A 20,854-nucleotide genomic window follows, 5' to 3' on the forward strand; every position below is an offset into this window, starting at 1 on the left:
GGCGCCCCCCCGCGGCGGGGCGGCTCCACCCGGTTCCCGGTGCCGCCCCCCCCCCATCCCCGCTGTCCGCGGTGCTGAACGGAGGCGAGGAGGGGTCTGCGCCCCCCCCCCCCCGCCACGAACCCCCCCCGCCCCATTGCAGCGCCGAAATCCCCCCAAAAAACGCGCCCCAAATGGGGGTGCGGGGGTAGGGGTGGGGGGCATTGGGGTGCTCAGGGACACCCCCCCCCCCCCCGCCCCGGTGTGACCCCCCACCCCAGATTAGACCCCTAATCCCCGGGATTGAGGACACGGCGCTTTCCAGGCGTTTGGCCAGGGCTGATTAACCGGGAGGGGCGGGGGGGGGCACCTGGGTTCCCTTCCCCCCATGGGTGGGAGGGACGCGATCGGGAAGGGCTCAACCCCCCAAAATACTTCAGCTGAAGGGGGTCCGTATCCCCCCCCCCGCCCAAAAATTACTGACCGCCCCCCCCATGGAAAAAAAAAGGAGATTTTGTGTGTTTTGAAACTCTTTATTATAAAACAACCAGCTGGTTTTGGGGTCCCCGTTTCGGGGGGGGTGTCCCCGTTTCGGGGGGGTCACAGCTCGGCCAGGGGCCGCAGGCTGCGCTCCTGGAAGAAGCGGTGGGGGAGGCGCCGAGGGGGGCTCCGGGCGAAGTAGGAGAGCACCGAGGGGGGGGCCGTGGGGTCGTCTGTGGGGTCTTCATCAGCCCTGGGGGGGCAACAGGGGCACAGGAGTTCAGGGGGAGGGGAAAGACCCCCTCCCCATTGCACTGACAGGACCCCCCCATTGCACACAGGCCCCCCATTAGTTCCACAGGGACCACCCCCCTTTGCCCCCCACCCCCAGGACCCCCCCCCCATCCTGTAGGACCCCCCCGGACCCCCCCGTACCACTGCACCGGGACCCCGTCGCGCTGCAGCAGCGCACTGCGCCGTCCCCCAGCTGAACCTCACGAGCTGGGGGAACCCAAAAACCGGCTCCAGGTTCCTCCTCAGCCACTCCTTGGTCTTGGGGTCTGCAAGGGGAGGGAGGGGGGAGCGTCAGGGGCACCCCAAAATCGGAACCCAGCCCCCCCCGTCCCACCCCGGCTCCTACCGTTGGGGTACCCGGAGCCGTAATCGCGGTCGGGGTCCCCCAAATCCTCCACGAAGTTCCAGTGGAGCACGGCCCGGTCCCCGGGCGACCTGGGGGGGGGGAGCACAGGGGGTCTGGGGGGGCTCTGAGGGGATTTGGGGGGGCTCAGAGGGGGTGGAGGGTCCGGCCTCCCCTCACCCAAACCTCGGTGGTCTGGGAGGAGATGTGGGGGTGCACTGGGAAGGGGGGGAGGGTTGGGGGGTGTTGGTGCTTTGGGGGTCAGTTCTGGGGGGGGTCTGGGGGGGTCTGGGAGGGGGTCAGTGCCCACCTTGGCGCAGATGCTGGCGGCGCTGACCACCGGGAACAGGGCGTCGGCCTTGGGGCGCACGGTGACCCCCAGCCCCGGGAAGCGCTGCCGTAGCTTGGCCTCGTACTTGTCCGCCGGCCCCACCGTGTCCACGAACACCTGGGGGGAGCCCCGGACCCCCCAAATCACCCCCGGTTCCCCAAATCACCCTGGGATCCCCCAAAACCCCGATCCATCCTGACTCCCCTTCCCGACGCCCCGAAATCCCCTAAAAAGCTCCTCAACCCCCCTGACCTCCCTCCCTAAAACTCCCCCCCCCCCCAAAATTCACCTGGATCCCCTCCCCAACGCCCCCAAAATCACCCCGAGACACCCCAAATTCATCCAAAAACAACACAGATCCCCCTCCCCACCCCACAACCGCTCAGCCCCGTGAGGGAAACTGAGGCACAGAGGGGACGAGCACCCCCCCCAGCCCCCCCCAAAACCCACCTCGGCCACCTGCACCCCCGAATCGAGCGCGAACTGGATCAGCTCGGGTGGCCGTGTCGTGGGACAGCTCGTTCAGGTTGTATTTGGCTCTGGGGGAGGTCGGGGGGCGTCACCCCCAAATTAGAAGCCCCCACCCCACCCCCCCACCCCCCTAGCACCCCGAAACCTGGGGGGGGGGGTGGGAGATGGAGCGGGCAGGACCCAGCACGGGAGGGTCAGGGGCACCCAAAGGTGCTCGGAGGGGGTCCCAGGGGAACCGGGGGGTTTTGGGGGGGCTCCGGGGGGGTGCGGGGGTCTCACCGCTGCTGCATGGAGGCCGAGATGTGGGCGGGGGGCAACACCTGCAGCGCCCACCCCACCGAGCCCCCCGCAGCCTCCAGGAGCCCGAAGCGCCGCTCCCGCTCCGCCTCCGACAGCGTCTTCGAGTCTGGGGGGGGGCCCGGGGGGTGAGAGACCCCCCCGGGACCCCCCGGGACCCTCCCGTACCCCAAACGCACCCCCGGGACCTCCAAAATTCCCCCAAAACTCCCGATTCCCCCTTCCTGCGACCCCCCCCGTGCTCGCCACCCCCAGGACCCCCTGGCCCGCCACCGCTCCAGCCCCCAGCCCCCGGCACCCCCGGGGGTCTTCGGCCCCTCCTCGGGACCCCCGAGACCCTCCGGGACCCGCGGGACCCCGCACCTGCCACCCCCAGCGCCTCCAGTTCCTCCAGTTTCTCCACGGGGCAGTAGCAGATCGCGTAAACCATCGGCCCTGGGGGGCACGGGGGGGTGAGAAGCGACCCCCGGTGCACCGGGACCCGTTCCGCTCAATCCCCGGTGCACCGGCACCCTTCCCATTCAATCCCCGGTGCACCGGGACCCTTCCACTCAACCCTCGGCGCACCGGGACCCCTCCCATTCAATCCCCGGTGCACCGGGACCCTTCCCACTCAATCCCCGGTGCACCGGGACCCCTCCCCGCCACGCGCAGCCGTTCCCCGGCCCCCCCCCGCTCCCGTTCCCCCCGGGACTCCCTCCCGGGCTCACCGAGCACCGGCCCCCGGCCCGCCTCGTCCACGCCGAGCGCGCAGGGCCGGCGGCGGCACAGGGGGGGCACGGCGGAGGAGAAGCGACCCCCGCCCGCCGGGTCCCGCTCCAGGGCGGACAGCGCCATGACGGGGCGGGGCCTAACGGGAGGGGCGTGGCTTCCGGGGGCGGGGCTTAGATGGGCGTGGCCTCAAATCAACGTCAATAATCGCATGGGCGTGGTTTAAAGGGGCGGGGCGGGGCTTAGATGGGCGTGGCCCCAAATCAACGTCAATCATCGCATGGGCGTGGTTTAAAGGGGCGGGGCGGGGGCGGGGCTTAGCACGGGCGGGTCCCGCTATAGAGCGGGGGGTGGGGGGGGGTCTAACGGAGGGGGGCGTGGTTTAACGGAAAGGGCGGGGCTTAACGGGCCTGGATACCCCCCCCCGCTCCCCGGTGCCGGGCAAAGGGTGATCCCGGGAGGGTCTCGGGAGGGTCCCGGGATCTGCGGAGCACCGGGAAAGATTTGAGGTGGGGTGTCCGGGCATGGGGGTGTGAAACCCCGCATAGGGCGGGGGGGTCCCGGGAAGGGTGGTGGTGCTGGGGGGGGGAGGGGGTGTCCCGGAAGCCTCGTGTGTCCCCCCCCAACTTCGTCCGGGAAGCGCGGCCCCGGGGCGGGCGGTGCCGGGCAGCGCGGGAGGGGGTTCCCGGAACGGCCCCGCCCTCTCCCGCCTGCCCATATATGGGCATGGTTGCGTCAGCGGGGAAAGCCCCGGCCCCGCCCACTTCCGTTGACGCCGGTGCACGCGGGGGGCTTCCCACGGGAGGGGGAGGGGGGGACACGCACGGCCCCCCTCCCCCTCCCCCACCGCCCCCATTCAGCACGACCAGAGCCGCTATCACAATTATTATTATTATTATTAATTAAATACAAATGTACAAAAAAAACGAAGCAGCGACAACAAATCGCCCGCCCCCACCCCCAACCCCCCCCGGGGATTTGGGGGTCCCCGGGAGCTGCTCCCCACCGGGGGGGTCTTGTAAACGTCACGAGGGGGATACGCCCCCCCCCAAACACCCCCCTTTGGGGTGCGCACTCAGCCCCTCCCGGCGGAATCCTCAATTTGGAGGGGTCCGACCCCTCCCCTCAAAACCGAGGGGTCCCCAGGCCCAGCTGGGGGGGCTCCAGGCCCTGTTTGGGGGTCCCCATCCATCCCACAGGTCCCGTTCCCGCAGGTCCTGAGGATCCTCGATGGGGGGGGGGATTCTGGTCCTGCCGGTCCCTTCAGGCTGGTCCGTTACGGGGGGGGGGGGGCCCATTCCGGGGGTCCCCCATCCTCGTGGCTCCTTTTAGGGGTCCCCAGATCCGCGTTGGGAGGGGGGGGGGGTCTTTCGTGTGGCCTCCCCCTCGCTGAGCAGCAGCCGCAGCCGATGCGGGTCCGTGTCCACGGGGGTCCCCTCGAAGCCGCGGCCTCATCCAGCAGCATCCCGGCGGGACATCCCCGTCCGTGCCGTCCCCACCGGTACATCCCCGTCCGTGGCCAGGGGGGTCTCCGCCCCTCCGTGTCCAGCCAGGTGCGGGGGATCCCCCCGGAGTGTCCGCGGAAGGAGCCAGCGCTGCCCCGGAGCCCCGTCGGTCCCGGTCCGTGCCCGCTGGCGGCGGGGGAGGGGTGGGCTCAGAAGCCGAGCGCGGCACCGGGGGGCAGCGGGCAGCCCGAGCCCGCGTGGTCCCTCACGGAGCCGCGGAGCCGCCGCACCTGGGCTCGTAGCCCCGCCGCCGTGGCCGCCAGCGCCGCGTTCTGCGCGCGGAGCCCCCGGACGCGCTGCTCCAAGCGGGCGATGCGCTCTAGCTTCCGCCGCCGGCACCGGCTCGCCGCCAGCCGGTTCCGCAGCCGCCGCCGCTCCGCCTGCAGCCGCTCCGGGGAATCCGGGCCCGGCTCCGCCGCTTCCGCCTCCGCTCCGGGGACCCCCGGGAAGGGTCCCCCCATCCCCGCCGCCGTCGTCGTCGTCAGTGCCGGCGGCTCCGGGAGCGCCACGTTGGGCGGCCCCGGTTGGTGCAGCTCGTCCAGCGCTTGAGCGAAGCTGCCGGTGAAACCGTCGCGCTCGCCGGGACCGGGGTAGAAGAAGCTGCCGGTAGCGGCGCCGCTCCCGAAGAAGGAGCCGTCGGGGCACGGCGCCGGTTTGAGCCCGCGGAAGGGTTCCTGGGGGGGGCCCGGCTGCAGCGGCCCCGGTAAGGTGCCGTAGTCGGGCTCGGGGCGACAGAAGCCGCCGGGGAAGGGCGCGGGGCGGTAGAACGGCGGCTCCATCCGCGCGGCCGCACCGGGAGCGGCGGGACTCGAACCCGCGGCCCCGCGCTGCCCGCCCCCCCCTTTATAGCCGCGCGCGGCGGAAACGCGGCGCCATTGGCTGCGGGGGGCGGCGGACACGCCCCCTCATTAAAGCCACGCCCCTTTTCAGCATAGACACGCCCCCCGCGGGAAAAAAGGGGCGGGGCCTCGGAGAATTTGGGGGGCGCAAGTGTGAAAAGGGGGGGGGGGACAGGTGAGCAAAGTGGGTCAGGTGCGTGCAGGGGGGGACAGGTGAGCGCACAAAGGGGACACGGGTGTGCGGGGGGGGACGAGCAAGGCGGGGCCAGGTGTGCGCTGGGGGACAGGTGCCAGGCCACGCACACGCGTGTCCCCCCCTGAGCTCACCCCGCTGCCCACGGGAGTCACTCGAGGGACCCCCAAAAGCCTCTGGGACCCCCGGAGTCCCCGGGCGGGGGTGGTGGGGGCCGTGCCCGGGTGTGTCCCCGGCGTGTCCCCGGCGTGTCCCAGCCCGTCAGGGCGCGGCTGGACGCACACGCGTGTGCACGTGTGGGGACGTGTGTGGCGGGGGGACAGGCCCCTCCTCCCCCTCCCGGATTTTAGGGGATTTTAGGGGATTTTGGGGCTGGATTTTCCCTCCCGACTTCTCCTTCCTTGTGACTCAGGGCCGGCCATCCACTCCCTCCCCATGTCACGCCCGCGGATGTGACCCTCCCCACCGTGACCTGCCCCGGGGGGACCCTCAGGTGTCCGGCGATGCCCCTCAGGGGCAGAGGTGGGGTCACACCTGCCCCCCCCCCCCCCGCTGTAGGAGCAGGAAGGGGGGACGTGAAATGGGTGCGAAGTTTGGGGGGGGGGGAGCCCCGACATTGGCGTGCCCCCGTCACGGGGGGCGGAGGGGGATTTGGGGGGACAATGGGGGGCGGTCCTGCTCCTGGGGAGGCCTCGGGGTGTCCTTCCCCCCTCAAAAGTGACTTTCGGGGCCGCCAACGGCCCCAACCGCCACCGGGGTTTCGGGCTGGGGGGGCCCCGGATGTCCGGGGGGGTCAGAGGGGACATGTGGGGGAGGGCCCAGGGTGTTTTAGGGCCAAACTGGGAGCACTGGGAGGGTCTTGGGGTCACAGTGGGCGAGTCTTGGCTCTATACTGGGAGCACTGCGATGCCGCCAGGGTCATGCTGGGAGCACGGGGGGAAGGAGCGGGGGGGTTCCAGGACCATACTGGGAGCACGGGGGGAAGGAGCGGGGGGGTTCCAGGACCATACTGGGAGCACGGGGGGAAGGAGCGGGGGGGTTCCAGAACCATACTGGGAACACTGGGTGGGTTCCTGCCCCCAACCCCCCGCCGCCCCTCGCGAGGCCGTCGAGTTCAGCGCTGACGCAGCGCGGGCGTCGCCGCCGCCGCCCCGCGGCGAGAACGGCCCGGCTTGACCCTCCCCGACCCGGCGGGGCCCGCCGGGCGCGGCCGCGGGGGCGGCGGGACGCGGCCGTGAGTCACCGGCGGGGCCGCGCCGGGCGCCATGAGAGCGGCGGGGAAGCGGCGGCCGGGGCCGCTCTGGGCGCGACTCTATGACCTTGGAGGTGCCGGTTGTGCGCTACGCGGGGCGCGTCCGGCAGGGGCCGCGGCGAGCAGGTGTGGCCGCTCTATCCCCCGACTCTGTGGCCCAGGCGGATGGCGGAAGGGGCGCGGCCGGAAGCGGGCGCGGCCGGCAGGTGCGGCCGCTCTAGGTGCGCCTCTGTGTCCCGGAGGCCGCGGGGCGGGTGTGTCGGGCAGGGGGCGGGGCGCAGGTGCGGCCGCTCTGGGCGCGGCTCGGTGCCCCTGGAGGACCGGCCGGACATGGCGGCGGGGCGGGACGCGTGCGGGGCGCTGCTCACCTGGGTAAAGGGGGCCGGGACCCCCCCGGGACCCCTCCCCACTCCCCGGGACCCCCAGGTCCAAGCGGGACCCTTCCCCCGTCCTCGGGGATCCACACGGGGTTGGACCGGGACTCCCCCCCCCCGGGACCCCCGGGTGCTTTCTGCGGCTTCGGGACCCTCTGGGAGCTTTGGTGGCCCCGGGGCAACCGTGAGCTCCCCCGGGACCCTGTGACTCCCCTCGGGATCTTTGACCCCTCCTCAGCTCTGTGACCCCCCCTGGGGACCTGCTGAGTCCTTGTGACCCCCCCGGGACTCTCTGACCCCCCCCTCAATTCTTGTGACCCCCCCAAAACCCCGTTGAACCCCCCAGGTCCCCTTGACCCCCCCCACGGGGACCTTTGACCCCCCCCGAGACGTGTCCGAGTCCTTGTCCCCCTCCCCGCCCTTTGTCCCTCTCCCAGCGCCCTTTGCCCCCCCCAAATTTAGGGGGGGTTATAGGGCTATACCCTCTTCTCTCCCCCCCCCCTCCAGTGGGTCTGGGGGTTTTGAGGTGCCCTGGGGGTTTTGAGGTTTCTTGGGGGTTTTGGGGTTTCCCTGACGCCCCCCTTTCACTCCCCCCCTTCAGCTGCAAACCTTTGACCCCCCCTCACCGTGCGCGGCCCCCCCCAGACCTGGCCAGCGGGGTGACCCTCGCCCATGTCCTGCACAAAATGTGAGTTATTTTTGGGGTTGGGGGCGCCTCCCCCCGCCCCCCCCCACCTCGGGGAGCCCCCCCCCCCCCAAGAGGCCGGGGCTGATTTTGGGGACCCCCCCTCAGCGATTCTTCCTGGTTCGATGAGACGTGGCTGGGCCAGATCCGGGAGGACGCCGAGGGCAGCGCTCGGCTCAAGGTGGGGAGGGGGCTCCTTTTGGGGGGGAGGGGGTTTTTTTTGGGGGGGTCAGAGTGTGGGGCTTGTTTTGGGGGGGGGGGCTGGTTTTAGGGGCAGTTTAAGGAGGGAGTTTTTGGGAGAGCTGTTTTTGGGGAGGGATTTTGGGGGCCTGGTTTTGAGGGGATTTTAGGGGGGGAGCTTTTGGGGAGGACTGATTTGGGGGGGCTTATTTGGGGATTGATTGATCTTTGTGGTGACAGTGTGGGGGGGCTGCTCAGGAGGCCAATTTTGGGGGGGGGGGGGGCTCTTTGGGGAGAGACCATTTTGGGGTACCCAAAGACCACAGAAATGGGGGGAGGGACAGAATTTGGAGCTTTTGGGGGAGGGTCCCACCTTTCCCCCCCCTCCCCAGGTGAACAACCTGCGCAAGGTGCTGCAGAGCGTCCTGGAGTACTGGCAGGATGTGAGTGGGGGTCCCGGCGGGGGGTCCCAGCCTTGGGGAACCCCCCTGTTTTAGGTTGGGGGGCTCCCCTGTGGTTTGGGGGAGTCCCTAAGGGTGGGTGGGGGGGATCCCCAGGGTGGTGGGCTCTGACCCCGGCCCCCACGCCCCTCCCCAGGTGCTGGGCCAGGCCGTGGCGGAGCAGCACGTGCCGGACGTGGCGCTGGCGGCCCAGCACGGCGACCCCGAGCAACTGGGCAAACTGGTGCGGCTGGTGCTGGGCTGCGCCGTGAGCTGCGAGCGGCGGGAAGGTGGGTGCAGAGGGCTGGGGGAGGGGGGGGAAAAAGGGCCCACGACCCCCCCAAAACACCCCCCTGACCCCCCCCCAAACATTACCCCCCGCCAGAGCACATCCAGCGCATCATGACGCTGGAGGAGTCGGTGCAGCACGAGGTGATGACGGCGATCCAGGAGGTGGGGGCACTTTGGGGGTCCCCGGGGGTACTTTGGGGGTGGTTTTGGGGGTCCTGGCGGGTGTAAAGGGGTCCCTAAGGGTTTTTGGGGGGGTCACTATGGGATCCCCGAGGCTGGGTTGGGGTATCCTGTGGGGATCCTGTTGGACTGGGGGGGATTTGGGACACCCTGAGTGCGACCACAGGGCTTGGGGGGTGTCTCGGGGGTGTTTTGGGGATGCTCTGGGGTTATTGGGGGGCCTGAAGCCCCCCCGAGCCCCCCCCAAACCCCAATTTCTCCCTCTCTCGTGGCAGCTCTTGGATCCGGAGCTGTCGGAGCCGATGGCGGCTGAGACCTACGGGAACTTCGACACTCAGGTGGGGGGGGGGCAGATTTGGGGGTGTCTCGGGGGGGTTTGGGGGTGTCAGGGGGGTCTCTGAGCCCCCCCCTGACCCCCCTGTGCCCTCTCCCAGTCCCGCCGCTATTACTTCCTGAGCCAGGAGCCCCCCGAGGAGGCCGGGGGGGGGTCGGGGCAGCGCTGCCGCGAGTTGGAGCAGCAGGTGAGGCCTGGACTCACCTGGGGGGGGTGGTGGGGGGGGGTCCCCAAATCTTGTGTGTGTCCCCCCCCCAGTTTCCACCTGAGGGTGAGCGGGAGGGGATTCTCTGCTGGCTCCTGTGAGGGGTGGGAGCACTTGGGAGGGGATCCCGCACACCTGCACCCCATCCCAGGCACCTAGGTGTCTCCCACGCACCTGAGCTTCCCCGTGCCGGGTTAAGAACACGCAAAACTTAAGGAAAAAGGATTTTTTCGCGGTTCCTGCGAGGGGTGGGAGCGCCTGGCAGGGGATCCCGCTCACCTCTGCCCCTCCCCACACGCCCGGGCGCTGCAGGTGGCCACGCTGCTGGAGGAGAAGGGACACCTGGCCGCGGAGAACCGGGCGCTGCGGGAGCAGCTCGACTCCGACGCCGCCGGCGCCGCCGCCAAGAAGCTGCTGCGGCTGCAGACGCAGGTGGAGGAGCTGCAGGAGGAGAACTACAGGTGAGGCCTCGCCCCCCCCGCGACGCCCCCTCCCCTGTGGCGCTCACCTGAGGCCGGGGCGGTGCCGCCGCAGGCTGGAGAGCGGCAAGGAGGAGCTGCGGGCGCGCTGCTCGCGGCTGGAGCAGGAGGCGCGGGGGCTGCAGCTGCGGGCGCAGGAGCTCAGCGGGCTGGCCGGGGAGGCGCGGGCGCTGCGCGACGAGATGGACCTGCTCAGGTGAGCCAGGGCCTGCTCAGGTGAGCCAGGGGCCTGCTCAGGTGAGCCGGGGGCGCTCCCGGGAGGCTCCACGTGCAGGGCTCGGCTGTAGCGGGGCAGGTTTGGGGGTTCTGCTTGTCCCGGGGTGTCACTGTGGCTGCGGTTCCCCGTCGCCCAGGGCGTCGTCGGCGCGGGCGGGGCGGCTGGAGGCGGCGGTGGCCACGTACCGGGGCCGGGCGGCGGCGGCGGGGGAGCTGCGGCGCTGGGTGCGGGCGCTGGAGGAGCGCCACGCCGCCCAGACGCGCCGCGCCGCGCACCTGCAGCAGCAGCTGGGCCGCGCCCAGGCCGGCTGTGCGCAGCTGGAGGCCGCCCGCAGGCAGGTGAGGCGGCGGGCGGTGGGGAAAGGGCACGTGGCCGCCGGTGGCCGTGCCCGGGGGCCACCGCGGTGTCCCCGCGCAGGTGGAGGAGCTGAGCGGGCAACAAGCTGAGGCGGCGCTGAGGGCCGAGAAGTGGCACCTGGAGTTCCGGCACCTGCAGGAGCGGTTCGAGGCGCTGAGCCAGGAGAAGGAGGTGGGCGAGGCTCGGGGCCGCGGCGGGGGCGCGGCCGGGGACCCCGGTGACCGCTGACAGCCCGTGTCCCCGCGCAGCGGCTGCTGGAGGAGCGGGACGCGCTGCGCGAGGCCAACGAGGAGCTGCGCTGCGCGCAGGTGCAGCAGGGCTACCTGGGCCAGGCAGGTGAGCGCGGGGGCCACAAAGCCGCCCCGGCAGGTGCCAGCTGCCGTCAGGAGGTGACAGAACGCCGGGGCAGGAGGGGACGCGCGCCTGGCTGAGCAGGACCCGCGTAGGAGACAGCGGAGGATCCCCGCTCTGGGCATTCGTAGGGTTTGGGGGGGCTCGGGGGGGGGCTTGGGTGTGCAGGGGGGATCCCCAGGGCACCATTTTGGGGCGTCACCTCCTGCCCCCCACTCATAATCCGCTTTTTAACCCTCACAGATGCGGGGCTGGAGGGGGGCCCAGCCCCTCCCCGGAATTTGGCGGCTGAGATCCTTCCCGCGGAGCTCAGGTGCGTCCAGGGGGGTGTCCAACCCCCTGAGGGAGGGTCCCCAACCTTTCCAGCGTCCCCCATGACCCCCTCGGTGTCCCCCCACAGGGACACGGTGACACGGCTGCGACGGGAGAACCGACGGCTGCGGCTGCAGCGGGACCAGCTCCGGCACAGGTGGGGGGACTGGGGGGGTCAGGGGGTCCTCAAAACACCCCTAAGGCCCCTCCCCAACCCCCATTGACCCCCCCAGTCCCTAATGCCCCGCACGCCCACAGACTGGAGGCCACGGAGGCGGCCGAGCCTCGGACAGCGCAGGGGAGGCCTCAGGAGGAGGTGAGGGGGGGGAAGTCGGGGAGATTTTAGGGGGGTCTCTCAGCATCAAGGGGGGGCCCCAACTCATTGTGGGGGTCTCGGTGTCTTGGGGAGGCCACGTTTTGTTGGAGGCAGCTGCTTCAGCTCTTTCTCGCTTCCCCCCCAGCTGTTGCTGCTGGAGGAGACCCCGGAGGACCTGTGAGTTTTAGGGGCTGGGGAGGGGATTTGGGGAGCCCCCCCAACACCACCAACCTGTGACCACCCCCTGCTCCTCCAGGGATGAGTTGCCAGAGGGAGAGGAGGAGGAGGAGGAGGAGGAGGAAGAGCTGGAGTCCTCCAGGGCTGGTACGAGGAGGGGGTCCTGAGTGGGTATCAGGATTTTGGGGGGTGGGTCCTGAGGGGAAAATTTGGGGGGGTCTGGGGGGGTATCCTGAGGATCAGGGGTGTTGGGGGATCCTGGGGTTTGAGGTCTGGGTGGAGTGGAGCAGGCAGGAGCTGAGCTGTGCCTCAGTTTCCCCAGGAAGATTTGGGGCGGTTTGAGGGTCTTTCCTAGCTCCCTGTTCCTCTTTCAGGATCAGGATTTAGAGGTTCCACGCGGTCACCCCCCCAAAAGCCCTCGGTCCCCACTGGGGACCCACCCGGGACTCCCCCTTTGGCCCCCGTCCTGCAGCTGCTCCGCAACCAACTGCAGGAGAAGGATGCGCTGATCCGGCACCTGGAGGTGAGGGGGGAATCCGAGGGTCTGGGGGGTGGGGGGGAGTGTCCTGGGGGGTCTCCAGCTCCAGCTGAGCCCCCCCAAAACATCCCCCCAGAGCGACTGGGAGCGCAGCCAGGCACAGCGGGAGCGCGAGGAGCGGCTGCTGGTCACCGCCTGGTACAACATGGTGAGGGGACACGGGGACATCGGGGGGGCACAGGTCCGTGTGGGTGGGAGCATCTACGGGGGTGTGCGTTCCTGGGGGGCTATAATGGGGGGGTCCCTTCACTTGAAGGGTTTCCCCTGGTTCCTCTCTGTGGATCTCGGGGAGGACCCCATTAATCCCTTGTGTCCCCTCAGGGCCTGGCACTGCAGCAGCAGGAGGGAGGGATGGCGCCGCGGGGCCTCCCCAGCGGGGCTCAGTCCTTCCTGGCCCAGCAGCGCTTGGCCACGATCGCCCGGCTAGCGCGGATCCCTCACGGCCGGGTTCCCTCCAGCTGAGGGGGCGTCCCCCCCACCCCACCCCCAAATCCCTCAGACTCAAGGGGGGCCTCCGGACACCCCCGGAGTTTTGGGGGAGCCCCCAAACACCCCCCTGACCGAGGGGGGTCCCCCTCACTCTGGGCTGGTCCCATTTCAGACACTACGAGCCTGAGCTCCCCACCTTGTTTTGGGGGGCCCTGGACCTTGCCCCCCTCCCTTTGGGGGGGGGGCTTTTAGCACTTCTATTTTTGTAGCCTATTTCAGGGGGGGTCTTGTGTTTGTTACCCCCATAAAATTGTCCAATAAAGCCTCAGGACTCAGCAATGGAGGTTTGTTATGGGGGGCTTGTATGGGCTAAGCTGTGGGTGGGGGGTGTTTTGGGGGTCTCTGTCTTAAACCATAGGTGGTGGGGGGTGAGCACCCTACAGATTAGTTTAAATTTTGCCCTTTTTTCCTCATGTTTCCTGCCCTTTTTCACTCAGGTTTCCACATTTTTCTCCTCACGTTTCTCTCCCTTTTCCCCCCTCACCTTTCCCGCCCTTTTCTCCCCTCACATTTCCCGCTCTTTTCTCCCCTCACGTTTCCCGCCCTTTTTCTCCCCTCACGTTTCCCGCCCTTTTCTCCCCTCACGTTTCCCGCCCTTTTCCCCCCTCATGTTTCCCGCCCTTTTTCTCCCCTCACGTTTCCCGCCCTTTCCCCCCCTCACGTTTCCCGCCCTTTTCTCCCCTCATGTTTCCCGCCATTTTTCTCCCCTCACGTTTCCCGCCCTTTTCCCCCCTCACGTTTCCCGCCCTTTTCTCCCCTCACGTTTCCCGCCCTTTTTCTCCCCTCACGTTTCCCGCCCTTTTTCTCCCCTCACCTTTCCCGCCCTTTTCCCCCCTCACGTTTCCCGCCCTTTTCCTCCCCTCACGTTTCCCGCCCTTTTCCTCCCCTCACGTTTCCCGCCCTTTTCCTCCCCTCACGCTTCCCGCCCTTTTCTCCCTTCACGCTTCCCGCCCTTTTCTCCCCTCACGCTTCCCGCCCTTTTCTCCCCTCACGTTTCCCGCCCTTTTCTCCCCTCACGTTTCCCGCCCTTTTTCTCCCCTCACCTTTCCCGCCCTTTTCCTCCCCTCACCTTTCCCGCCCTTTTCCTCCCCTCACCTTTCCCGCCCTTTTCTCCCCTCACGTTTCCCGCCCTTTTCTCCCCTCACCTTTCCCGCCCTTTTCCCCCCTCACGCTTCCCGCCCTTTTCTCCCCTCACCTTTCCCGCCCTTTTCCTCCCCTCACGCTTCCCGCTCTTTTCTCCCTTCATGCTTCCCGCCCTTTTCTCCCCTCACGCTTCCCGCCCTTTTCTCCCCTCACGTTTCCCGCCCTTTTCTCCCCTCACATTTCCCGCCCTTTTTCTCCCCTCACGTTTCCCGCCCTTTTCTCCCCTCACATTTCCCGCCCTTTTTCTCCCCTCACGTTTCCTGCTCTTTTCTCCCCTCACATTTCCCGCCCTTTCCCCTCATAATTAAGGAAACCTCTCTAGTTAAACCCTTAAAATGATGAAAAAGGGGTTTTCCCCCCCTCAATTTAACCCTTAAAAAGGGCTTCCCACTATATTTAGACCTCTAAAATGATGGGTAAAGAGGCTCTCCCCCCCCAAATTAAAACCTAAAAATGGTGAAAAACGTGGTGTTTCCCTCAATTTAAATCCTTAAAATTGAGGGGCCTGCCTCATTTTAAATTTTTTAAGAGGAATTGCCCCTCAGTTGAACCTCCCAAGAGGTTTCCTCCTCCCATCACTGGTTTTCCCTCACGGAACACCATTTTTGGGGCTTTTTGACACCATTTTCCCCATAAAGTCCCTTAAAAGAGAGGGCCCCCCTCGATGGAACTCTTAAATCGGCCCATAAAGAGGCTCCTCTCAATTTAAACCCTTAGAAATGAGGGAAAACACAGATTCCGCCTCAATTTAGCCATTTAAACAATGAAAAAGTTAGATTTGCCCTCAACTGAAACCTTAAAATAACAGAAAAAGGGGATTCCCTGTCAATTAAACCTCTTCAAATCACCGAAGAAGCAGGCTTTTCCTTCCATTTAAACCCTTAAAATCGTGAAAAAAACTGTTTCCCTTCAATTTAATCCCTTAAACCCGCAGATACAAGGCAGCGCAGCGATCCTCAGGGTTTTGGGAGGGGTTTTTAACTCCGCCGCCACCTTCGGAGCGGGCGTAGCCGCGGCTTCGGGCGGGCTCTGCGCAGGCTCAGAAGGGCGGGGCGGGGCGGCGGAAGCGCGTCAGGCGCGGGCGGAAGCGCGTCAGGCGCGGGCGGAAGCGGCCGGGACGGGCGGGTGCCGGAGGGTCGCGGCGGCCGCGCCATGGTGGATTACAGCGTGTGGGACCACATCGAGGTCTCGGACGACGAGGACGAGACTCACCCTAACATCGACACCGCCAGTCTCTTCCGATGGCGGCACCAGGTGCGGCTCGGGCGACCCGCGCCACCCCGCAGGCCTGGCACTCCCCGGGAGGCCCGTTCTCATGGCGACCGGCCCCGGGATTCCCAGAGGGAATGGGAAGGGGAAGGGGAAGGAAGGGAGGATGTTTTCTTGTTCCCGCCGTAGTCAGTCCCTGGGACCTCCCTGTGCTCCCCCTGTGCCCACAGGGTCGGCCCCGGGATCGCCACGGGCAAGGGCAAGGAGGGGGGTTTGTTCTGTTCCCATCGCAGCCAGCTCCAGGACCCCCCGTGGGGTGGGGGCTTCTCTTTTCGCACAGGATCAGCCCCCCTGTTCCCATAGGATTGACCCAGAACACCCCCAGGGGGAGCGGGCTCCCCGTATTCCCGTAGGATCATCCCTGGAACCCCCACTGGGCGAGTTCCCCCGCCCCTGGGGTGGCCCCGGCACAGCCCCTTCCCCGTTCCTGCTCCGTTCCTGCTCCGTTCCCCCAGTCCCTGCCCTGTCCGGGGCCTTCTCGCTCTCTCGGGAAGCACTTTGAGGGGCACAGACCCCTCTCAGCTTCCCGGGCTGACCCGTGGTGGCATTTTTAATGGCTCGGAGCGAATCCTCGGGGTCAGAGTCACCCCCAATTTTCCCGTGGAAAAGCTGTCGTTCCCTCCCGGTTCCAGCAAAACATTCCGGAGCTGTGCGGAAAGGCTCCGCTTTTCCCCCTCAGGCGAGGGAAATTCGGGGTTGTTGCCTCCCCGTGCAAGTCTGGTTTTGAGGTTAAATCCTCCGGTTTTGGTTCTTTGGAGCGTTCGGGGCATTTCCTTGTGGGAATCGGTGGCTCCCAGCGTGATCCCAGTCACTCCCAGTTTAATCCTAGTATATCTCAGTTTAATCCCAGTCGCTCCCAGGGTGATCCCAGTCACTCCCAGTTTAATCCCAGTCGCTCCCAGTATATCCCGCATTCCCGAGGGATAACGGATCCAGGGGAGCCCGTGGGGCACCTTGGAGCGCCGGGAACGGCCCGTTAACGATGGCCCGGCTCCGTTTGTGCCGTGTTTGCCGCCGTGCCCCGCTCAGGCCCGCGTGGAGCGGATGGAGCAGTTCCAGAAGGAGAAGGAGGAGCTGGATAAAGGCTGCCGGGAGTGCAAACGGAAACTCGCCGAGTGCCAGAAGAAAATGAAGGAGCTGGAAGTGGCGGACCCGGAGAGCGGGAAAGGGGAGCTGGAGAAGCTCCAGGCCGAGGCCCAGCAGCTGAGAAACGAGGAGAAGAGCTGGGAGAACAAGCTGGAGGAGCTGCGGAAGAAGGAGAAGAACATGCCCTGGAACGTGGACACGCTCAGCAAGGATGGCTTCAGCAAGGTGGGGTCAGGAGAGCCCCCTCTGCGTCCCCTCTGATCCCCTGCGGGTCCCCCCTCAACCGTTCCCCGTTTCCTTCGGCTTCCCAGAGCGTTTTCAACGTGAAACCCGAGGAGAAGGAGGAGACGGAGGAGCAGAAGGAGAAGAAACACAAAACCTTCGTGGAGCGATACGAGAAGCAGATTAAACACTTCGGTGAGGGTTTGGGGGGGGGCTTAGGGAGCTGGGAGCAGATTTTTGGGGTTCTCCAGGCTTGGGAACATCCTCCTGTGTCGGGATCAGCTGGGAATCCTCTGGCTCTGCTGAAAAATTGAGGATTTTAGGCGTTTTTCCCATTTTCTTTCCCCCTTGTTGAAGCACAGGTTGGGGGGGGGTTGATTAAACCTGGGCACGAGTCGCTCCCCTTTCTCCCCCACCGTTTTCCTGATGAAGTTTAGCGTTCTCAGGAGCGGGAAACCTCCCCGTTTCCCTGTTTTCAGGGATGCTGAGGCGTTGGGATGACAGCCAGAAATACCTCTCGGATAACCCCCACCTGGTCTGCGAGGAGACAGCCAACTACCTGGTCATCTGGTGCATCGATCTGGAGGTGGAAGAGGTGAGGAATCGGGATGAAATCCCCTTTTTCCAGGCTGGAATTGCCTTGTGCTCACCTCACTGGGCTTTTTCCCGTTTTTTCCTGCCAGAAAAATGAGGGAATTGGGGAATTACAAAGGAGATGAGGTGGGGGAAGATCCTTAAAATCGTCCTTAAAATCATCCCATCGAAGCAGCTGCTCCTTCTTTAGGGAGAGGGGTTCGCCCCCAGACCCCCCTCCTGCAGCTCCGGGGTTTTTTTGGGATGAGGAACCCATCACTGGCCACAAAACCAGGGAATTTGGGATGAAAAAAAAGCCCCTTTAAGACCACCCAGCCTCATCCCATTGACCTCACCACACCCATCCAGCCCCTGGAGGGATTCCCTCACCCGAATCATTTCTCCCACCAAGAAGAAGGGATTTGGGATGAGTGGGGAACGGGGGGATTTGGGGAGATTTGGGGGGATTTGGGGGATTTTCCACCCCGTTTTCCTGCCCCTCGCAGAAGCACGCGCTGATGGAGCAGGTGGCCCACCAGACCATCGTCATGCAGTTCATCCTGGAGCTGGCCAAGAGCCTCAAGGTGGACCCCAGGGCTTGTTTCCGGCAGTTTTTCACCAAAATTAAGGTAAAAACCCCACCTGGACACCCCAAAATCCCCTGTGGGCCGAGTGGAGCCCCACTTCTCACTGGTTTAGCCTCAAAATTTTTCACTTTTCTTGAGGTTTGACCCAGGGGGATCTGGCTCAGGGGGTGGAATTGGGGGTTTGGGGATTGGAAATGGGGGTTTGGGGATTGGAATTGGGGGTTTGGGAGTGGAATTGGGGATTTAGGGGTGGAAATGGAGGTTTGGGGATTGGAATTGGGGATTTAGGGGTGGAAATGGGGCTTCAAAGGGTGGAAATGGGGGTTTGGGATTGGAATTGGGGATTTGAGATTGGAATTGGGGATTTAGGGGTGGAAATGGGGGTTTCGGATTGGAATTGGGGGTTTGGGAGTGGAATTGAGGATGTAGGGGTGGAAATGGGGATTTGGGGAGTAGAATTGGGGATTTGGGAGTGGAATTGGGGCTTCAGAGGGTGGAAATGAGGATTTGGGAGTGGAATTGGGGATTTAGGGGTGGAATTGGGGGTTTGGGAGTGGAATTGGGGCTTCAGAGGGGGGAAATGGGGATTTGGGATTGGAATTGGGGATCAGGGATGGCAATGGGGTTTCAAAAGCAGGCAAATGGAGTCCAGGGACTACAAATGGGGGTTCACACCTTCCCCCCACGGCACAACTCGCCCCCAATTCCCCCTCCTTTACCCCCAAACCCTGTCCTCCCCCCCCCCCCCCAACTCTCCGCGAGCTTCCCGGCACCGCGGGACGAGACGGAGCCGGGAGGAGCTCGGGGCTGGGAATTTGGGGGTCTGAGCCCCCCTGAGCCCCCTCTGTTGCCATCAGACAGCGGATCAGCACTACCTGGAGGGCTTCACGGAGGAGCTGGAGGCCTTCAAGGAGCGGGTCCGGGGCCGGGCCCGGGCGCGGCTGGAAAAGGCCCTGCGGGAGTACGAGGAGGAGGAGCGGCAGAAACGCCTCGGGCCCGGCGGCCTCGACCCCGTGGACGTCTACGAGTCCCTGCCCGCCGTGAGTGGCCTGGTTTGGGGTGAAATCCCCCAGTTTTGGGGCCCCTCGTGAGCTTTGGTCATTCCCAGCGCGATCCCACAAATCCCTGCCCGCCATGAGTGGCCAGGTTTGGGGTGAAATCCCCCACTTTTGGAATGTTTTGGGACCCCTCATAAGACTCAGTAACTCCCAGTCATTCCCAGCGCGATCCCATAAATCCCTGCCCTCTGTGAATGGCCGGGTTTGGGGTGAAATCCCCCGGTTTTGGGGTGTTTTGGGGCCCCTTGTGAGCTTCAGTCATTTCCAGCGCGATCCCACAAATCCCTGCCCCCTCTGAGTGGCTGGGTTTGGGGTGAAATCCCCCGGTTTTGGGGCGTTTTGGAGCTCTCATAAGACTCAGTAACTCCCAGTCGTTCCCAGTGCGATCCCACAAATCCCTGCCCCCTGTGAGTGGCCGGGTTTGGGGTGAAATCCCCCGGTTTTGGGGCGTTTTGGGGCCCCTCGTGAGCTTTGGTCGTTCCCAGCGCAATCCCACAAATCCCTGCCCTCCTCTGAGTGGCTTTTGGGGCTAAAACCCTGAAATTTGGAGTGTTGGGGGTGTGGGGGCTCCTCGTGGGATTCGATTGCTCCCCATGCAAGTCTGGTTTTGAGGTTAAATTCTCCGGTTTTGGTTCTTTGGAGCGTTTGGGGCATTTCCTTGTGGGAATCGGTGGCTCCCAGCACGATCCCAGTCACTCCCAGTTTAATCCCAGTCACTCCCAGTTTAATCCCAGTCGCTCCCAGTTTAATCCCAGTTGCTTCCAGTATCTCCCAGTCGCTCCCAGTATCCCCCAGTCGCTCCCAGCACCGCTAACCAAGTCCCTGGGCCCGGCAGGAGCTGCAGAAATGCTTCGATGTCAAAGACGTTCAGATGCTGCAGGACACAATCAGCAAAATGGACCCAACCGTGAGTTTGTGCCCCAAAAACCTCTCGGGGGGGTCCCCAAATCCCTCAGGGGGGACCCAAACACCTCGGGATGGGCCCCAAATCCTTCGGGGGGGGTCCCCAAATCCCTCAGGGGGGACCCAAATCCCTCAGGGGGATCCCCAAACCCTTCTGGGGGACCCAATTCCCTCGAGGAGTCCCCAAATCCCTCAGGGGAGTCCCCAAACCCCTTAGGGGGATCCCAAATCCCTCAGGGGGGTCCCCAAACCCTTCTGGGGAGTTTCCAAATTCCTCAGGGGGGACCCAAATCCCTTGGAGTGTGTCCCCAGATCCCTCAGGGGGTCCCCAAACCCTTTGGGGAGTTCCCAAATTCCTCAGGGGGTTCCCAAACCCATCAGGGGAGGACCCAAATCCCTCAGGGGGGTCCCCAAACACCTCGGGGGGTCCCCAAACCCCTTTGGGGAGTTCCCAAATCCCTCGGAGCCTGTCCCCAGATCCCTCAGGGGGTCCCCAAACCCCTCAGGGGGATCCCCAAACCCCTCAGGGGGGTCCCCAAACCCTTCGGGGAGCCCCCAAACCCCTCAGGGGGATCCCCAAACCCCTCAGGGGGATCCCCAAACCCCTCAGGGGAGCCCCCAAACCCTTCGGGGAGCCCCCAGCCCCCTCCCTGAGCGCGTTCCCGTCCCGCAGGAGGCCAAGTACCACATGCAGCGCTGCATCGACTCAGGGCTCTGGGTGCCCAACGCCAAGGGGGGGGACGGGGCGGAGAAGGGCGCCGGGGAGGCCGTGTACGAGGAGATCCAGAGGGAGAACGGCGCCGAGGACAAGGGCAAGCCCTGATCCCCGACCCCGGGCTGCAGGAAACGAGGGGAAAAAAGGCGGAAAAGGTCAATTAAAAAAAAAAACAAACCAACCCCACACGCCCCGTGGGAGAAGCAGCAAAAGCGGGCGGGGAGGGGTCGTGCCCCCCCTCCCCCCTTCCTCCTCCTCCTCCTCCTCGCCCCTTCCCCTCCCCCCTCACGCCCCTCCCCGCGCTTTTCACGCCGTGGAGACTTTGGGAGGTTGTTGGAGCCCCCCCCTCACACCCCCCCGTCCTCGGCACCCCCCGGTCCGGGACTGGGGGGGGGTCCGTGGGTTTTTGGGGGGGCTGGGGTGGGTCAGAGCCGCGGTGCCGGAGCGGAGAATAAAGAGATCGGAGAAGCTGAGCGTGGAGTGGGGCTCTGGGGCCGCTCTGGGGCCGCTTTGGGAATGGGGGGTGGGGGGCGGGCAACGAACTGGAGGGGCCGGGGGCTGTGACCCCCCCACCCCCATCGTGCCAGCCCCTTCCCCTGATGGGGCTGGGCCCAGATGTGGCCGTGTCTCTATCCAGATGTGGCGCCAGCTTGGATCCCGGTCCAGCTGTGCCCGTGG

At 65.9% G+C, this 20,854-nt stretch overlaps 3 protein-coding genes across 3 annotated transcripts; 2 read left to right on the forward strand and 1 right to left on the reverse strand.

Moving 5' to 3' along the window:
• Positions 1-500: 500 nt before the first annotated feature.
• RNASEH2A (ribonuclease H2 subunit A) lies at positions 501-3,064 on the reverse strand. Its single transcript, XM_048289853.1, is given in 9 exon segments — positions 501-712; positions 895-1,019; positions 1,100-1,188; positions 1,407-1,544; positions 1,878-1,922; positions 1,924-1,966; positions 2,178-2,304; positions 2,559-2,630; positions 2,906-3,064. Coding segments are annotated over 9 exon segments (963 nt in total). The 5' UTR covers positions 3,033-3,064; the 3' UTR covers positions 501-515.
• A 3,946-nt stretch (positions 3,065-7,010) lies between these two features.
• On the forward strand, positions 7,011-12,899 carry HOOK2 (hook microtubule tethering protein 2). Its single transcript, XM_048289901.1, is given in 22 exon segments — positions 7,011-7,067; positions 7,671-7,706; positions 7,708-7,757; positions 7,863-7,935; positions 8,327-8,377; positions 8,532-8,664; positions 8,760-8,827; positions 9,121-9,183; positions 9,280-9,366; positions 9,697-9,845; positions 9,919-10,059; positions 10,217-10,418; positions 10,498-10,608; positions 10,686-10,773; positions 11,032-11,101; positions 11,189-11,257; positions 11,359-11,416; positions 11,562-11,593; positions 11,673-11,740; positions 11,968-12,116; positions 12,208-12,279; positions 12,453-12,899. Coding segments are annotated over 22 exon segments (1,953 nt in total). The 5' UTR covers positions 7,011-7,025; the 3' UTR covers positions 12,594-12,899.
• A 1,950-nt stretch (positions 12,900-14,849) lies between these two features.
• CDC37 (cell division cycle 37, HSP90 cochaperone) lies at positions 14,850-20,649 on the forward strand. The gene is made up of 8 exons (XM_048289878.1): positions 14,850-15,017; positions 16,062-16,343; positions 16,430-16,535; positions 16,820-16,935; positions 17,420-17,542; positions 18,358-18,540; positions 19,394-19,465; positions 20,135-20,649. The coding sequence occupies exons 1-8, from the start codon at positions 14,916-14,918 to the stop codon at positions 20,282-20,284; spliced, it is 1,134 nt and encodes a 377-aa protein (XP_048145835.1). The 5' UTR covers positions 14,850-14,915; the 3' UTR covers positions 20,285-20,649.
• The last annotated feature ends 205 nt before the right edge of the window (positions 20,650-20,854 follow it).

This window comes from Corvus hawaiiensis, chromosome 32, assembly GCF_020740725.1.
Source record: "Corvus hawaiiensis isolate bCorHaw1 chromosome 32, bCorHaw1.pri.cur, whole genome shotgun sequence".
NCBI classification, from domain to species: Eukaryota; Metazoa; Chordata; class Aves; order Passeriformes; family Corvidae; genus Corvus; species Corvus hawaiiensis.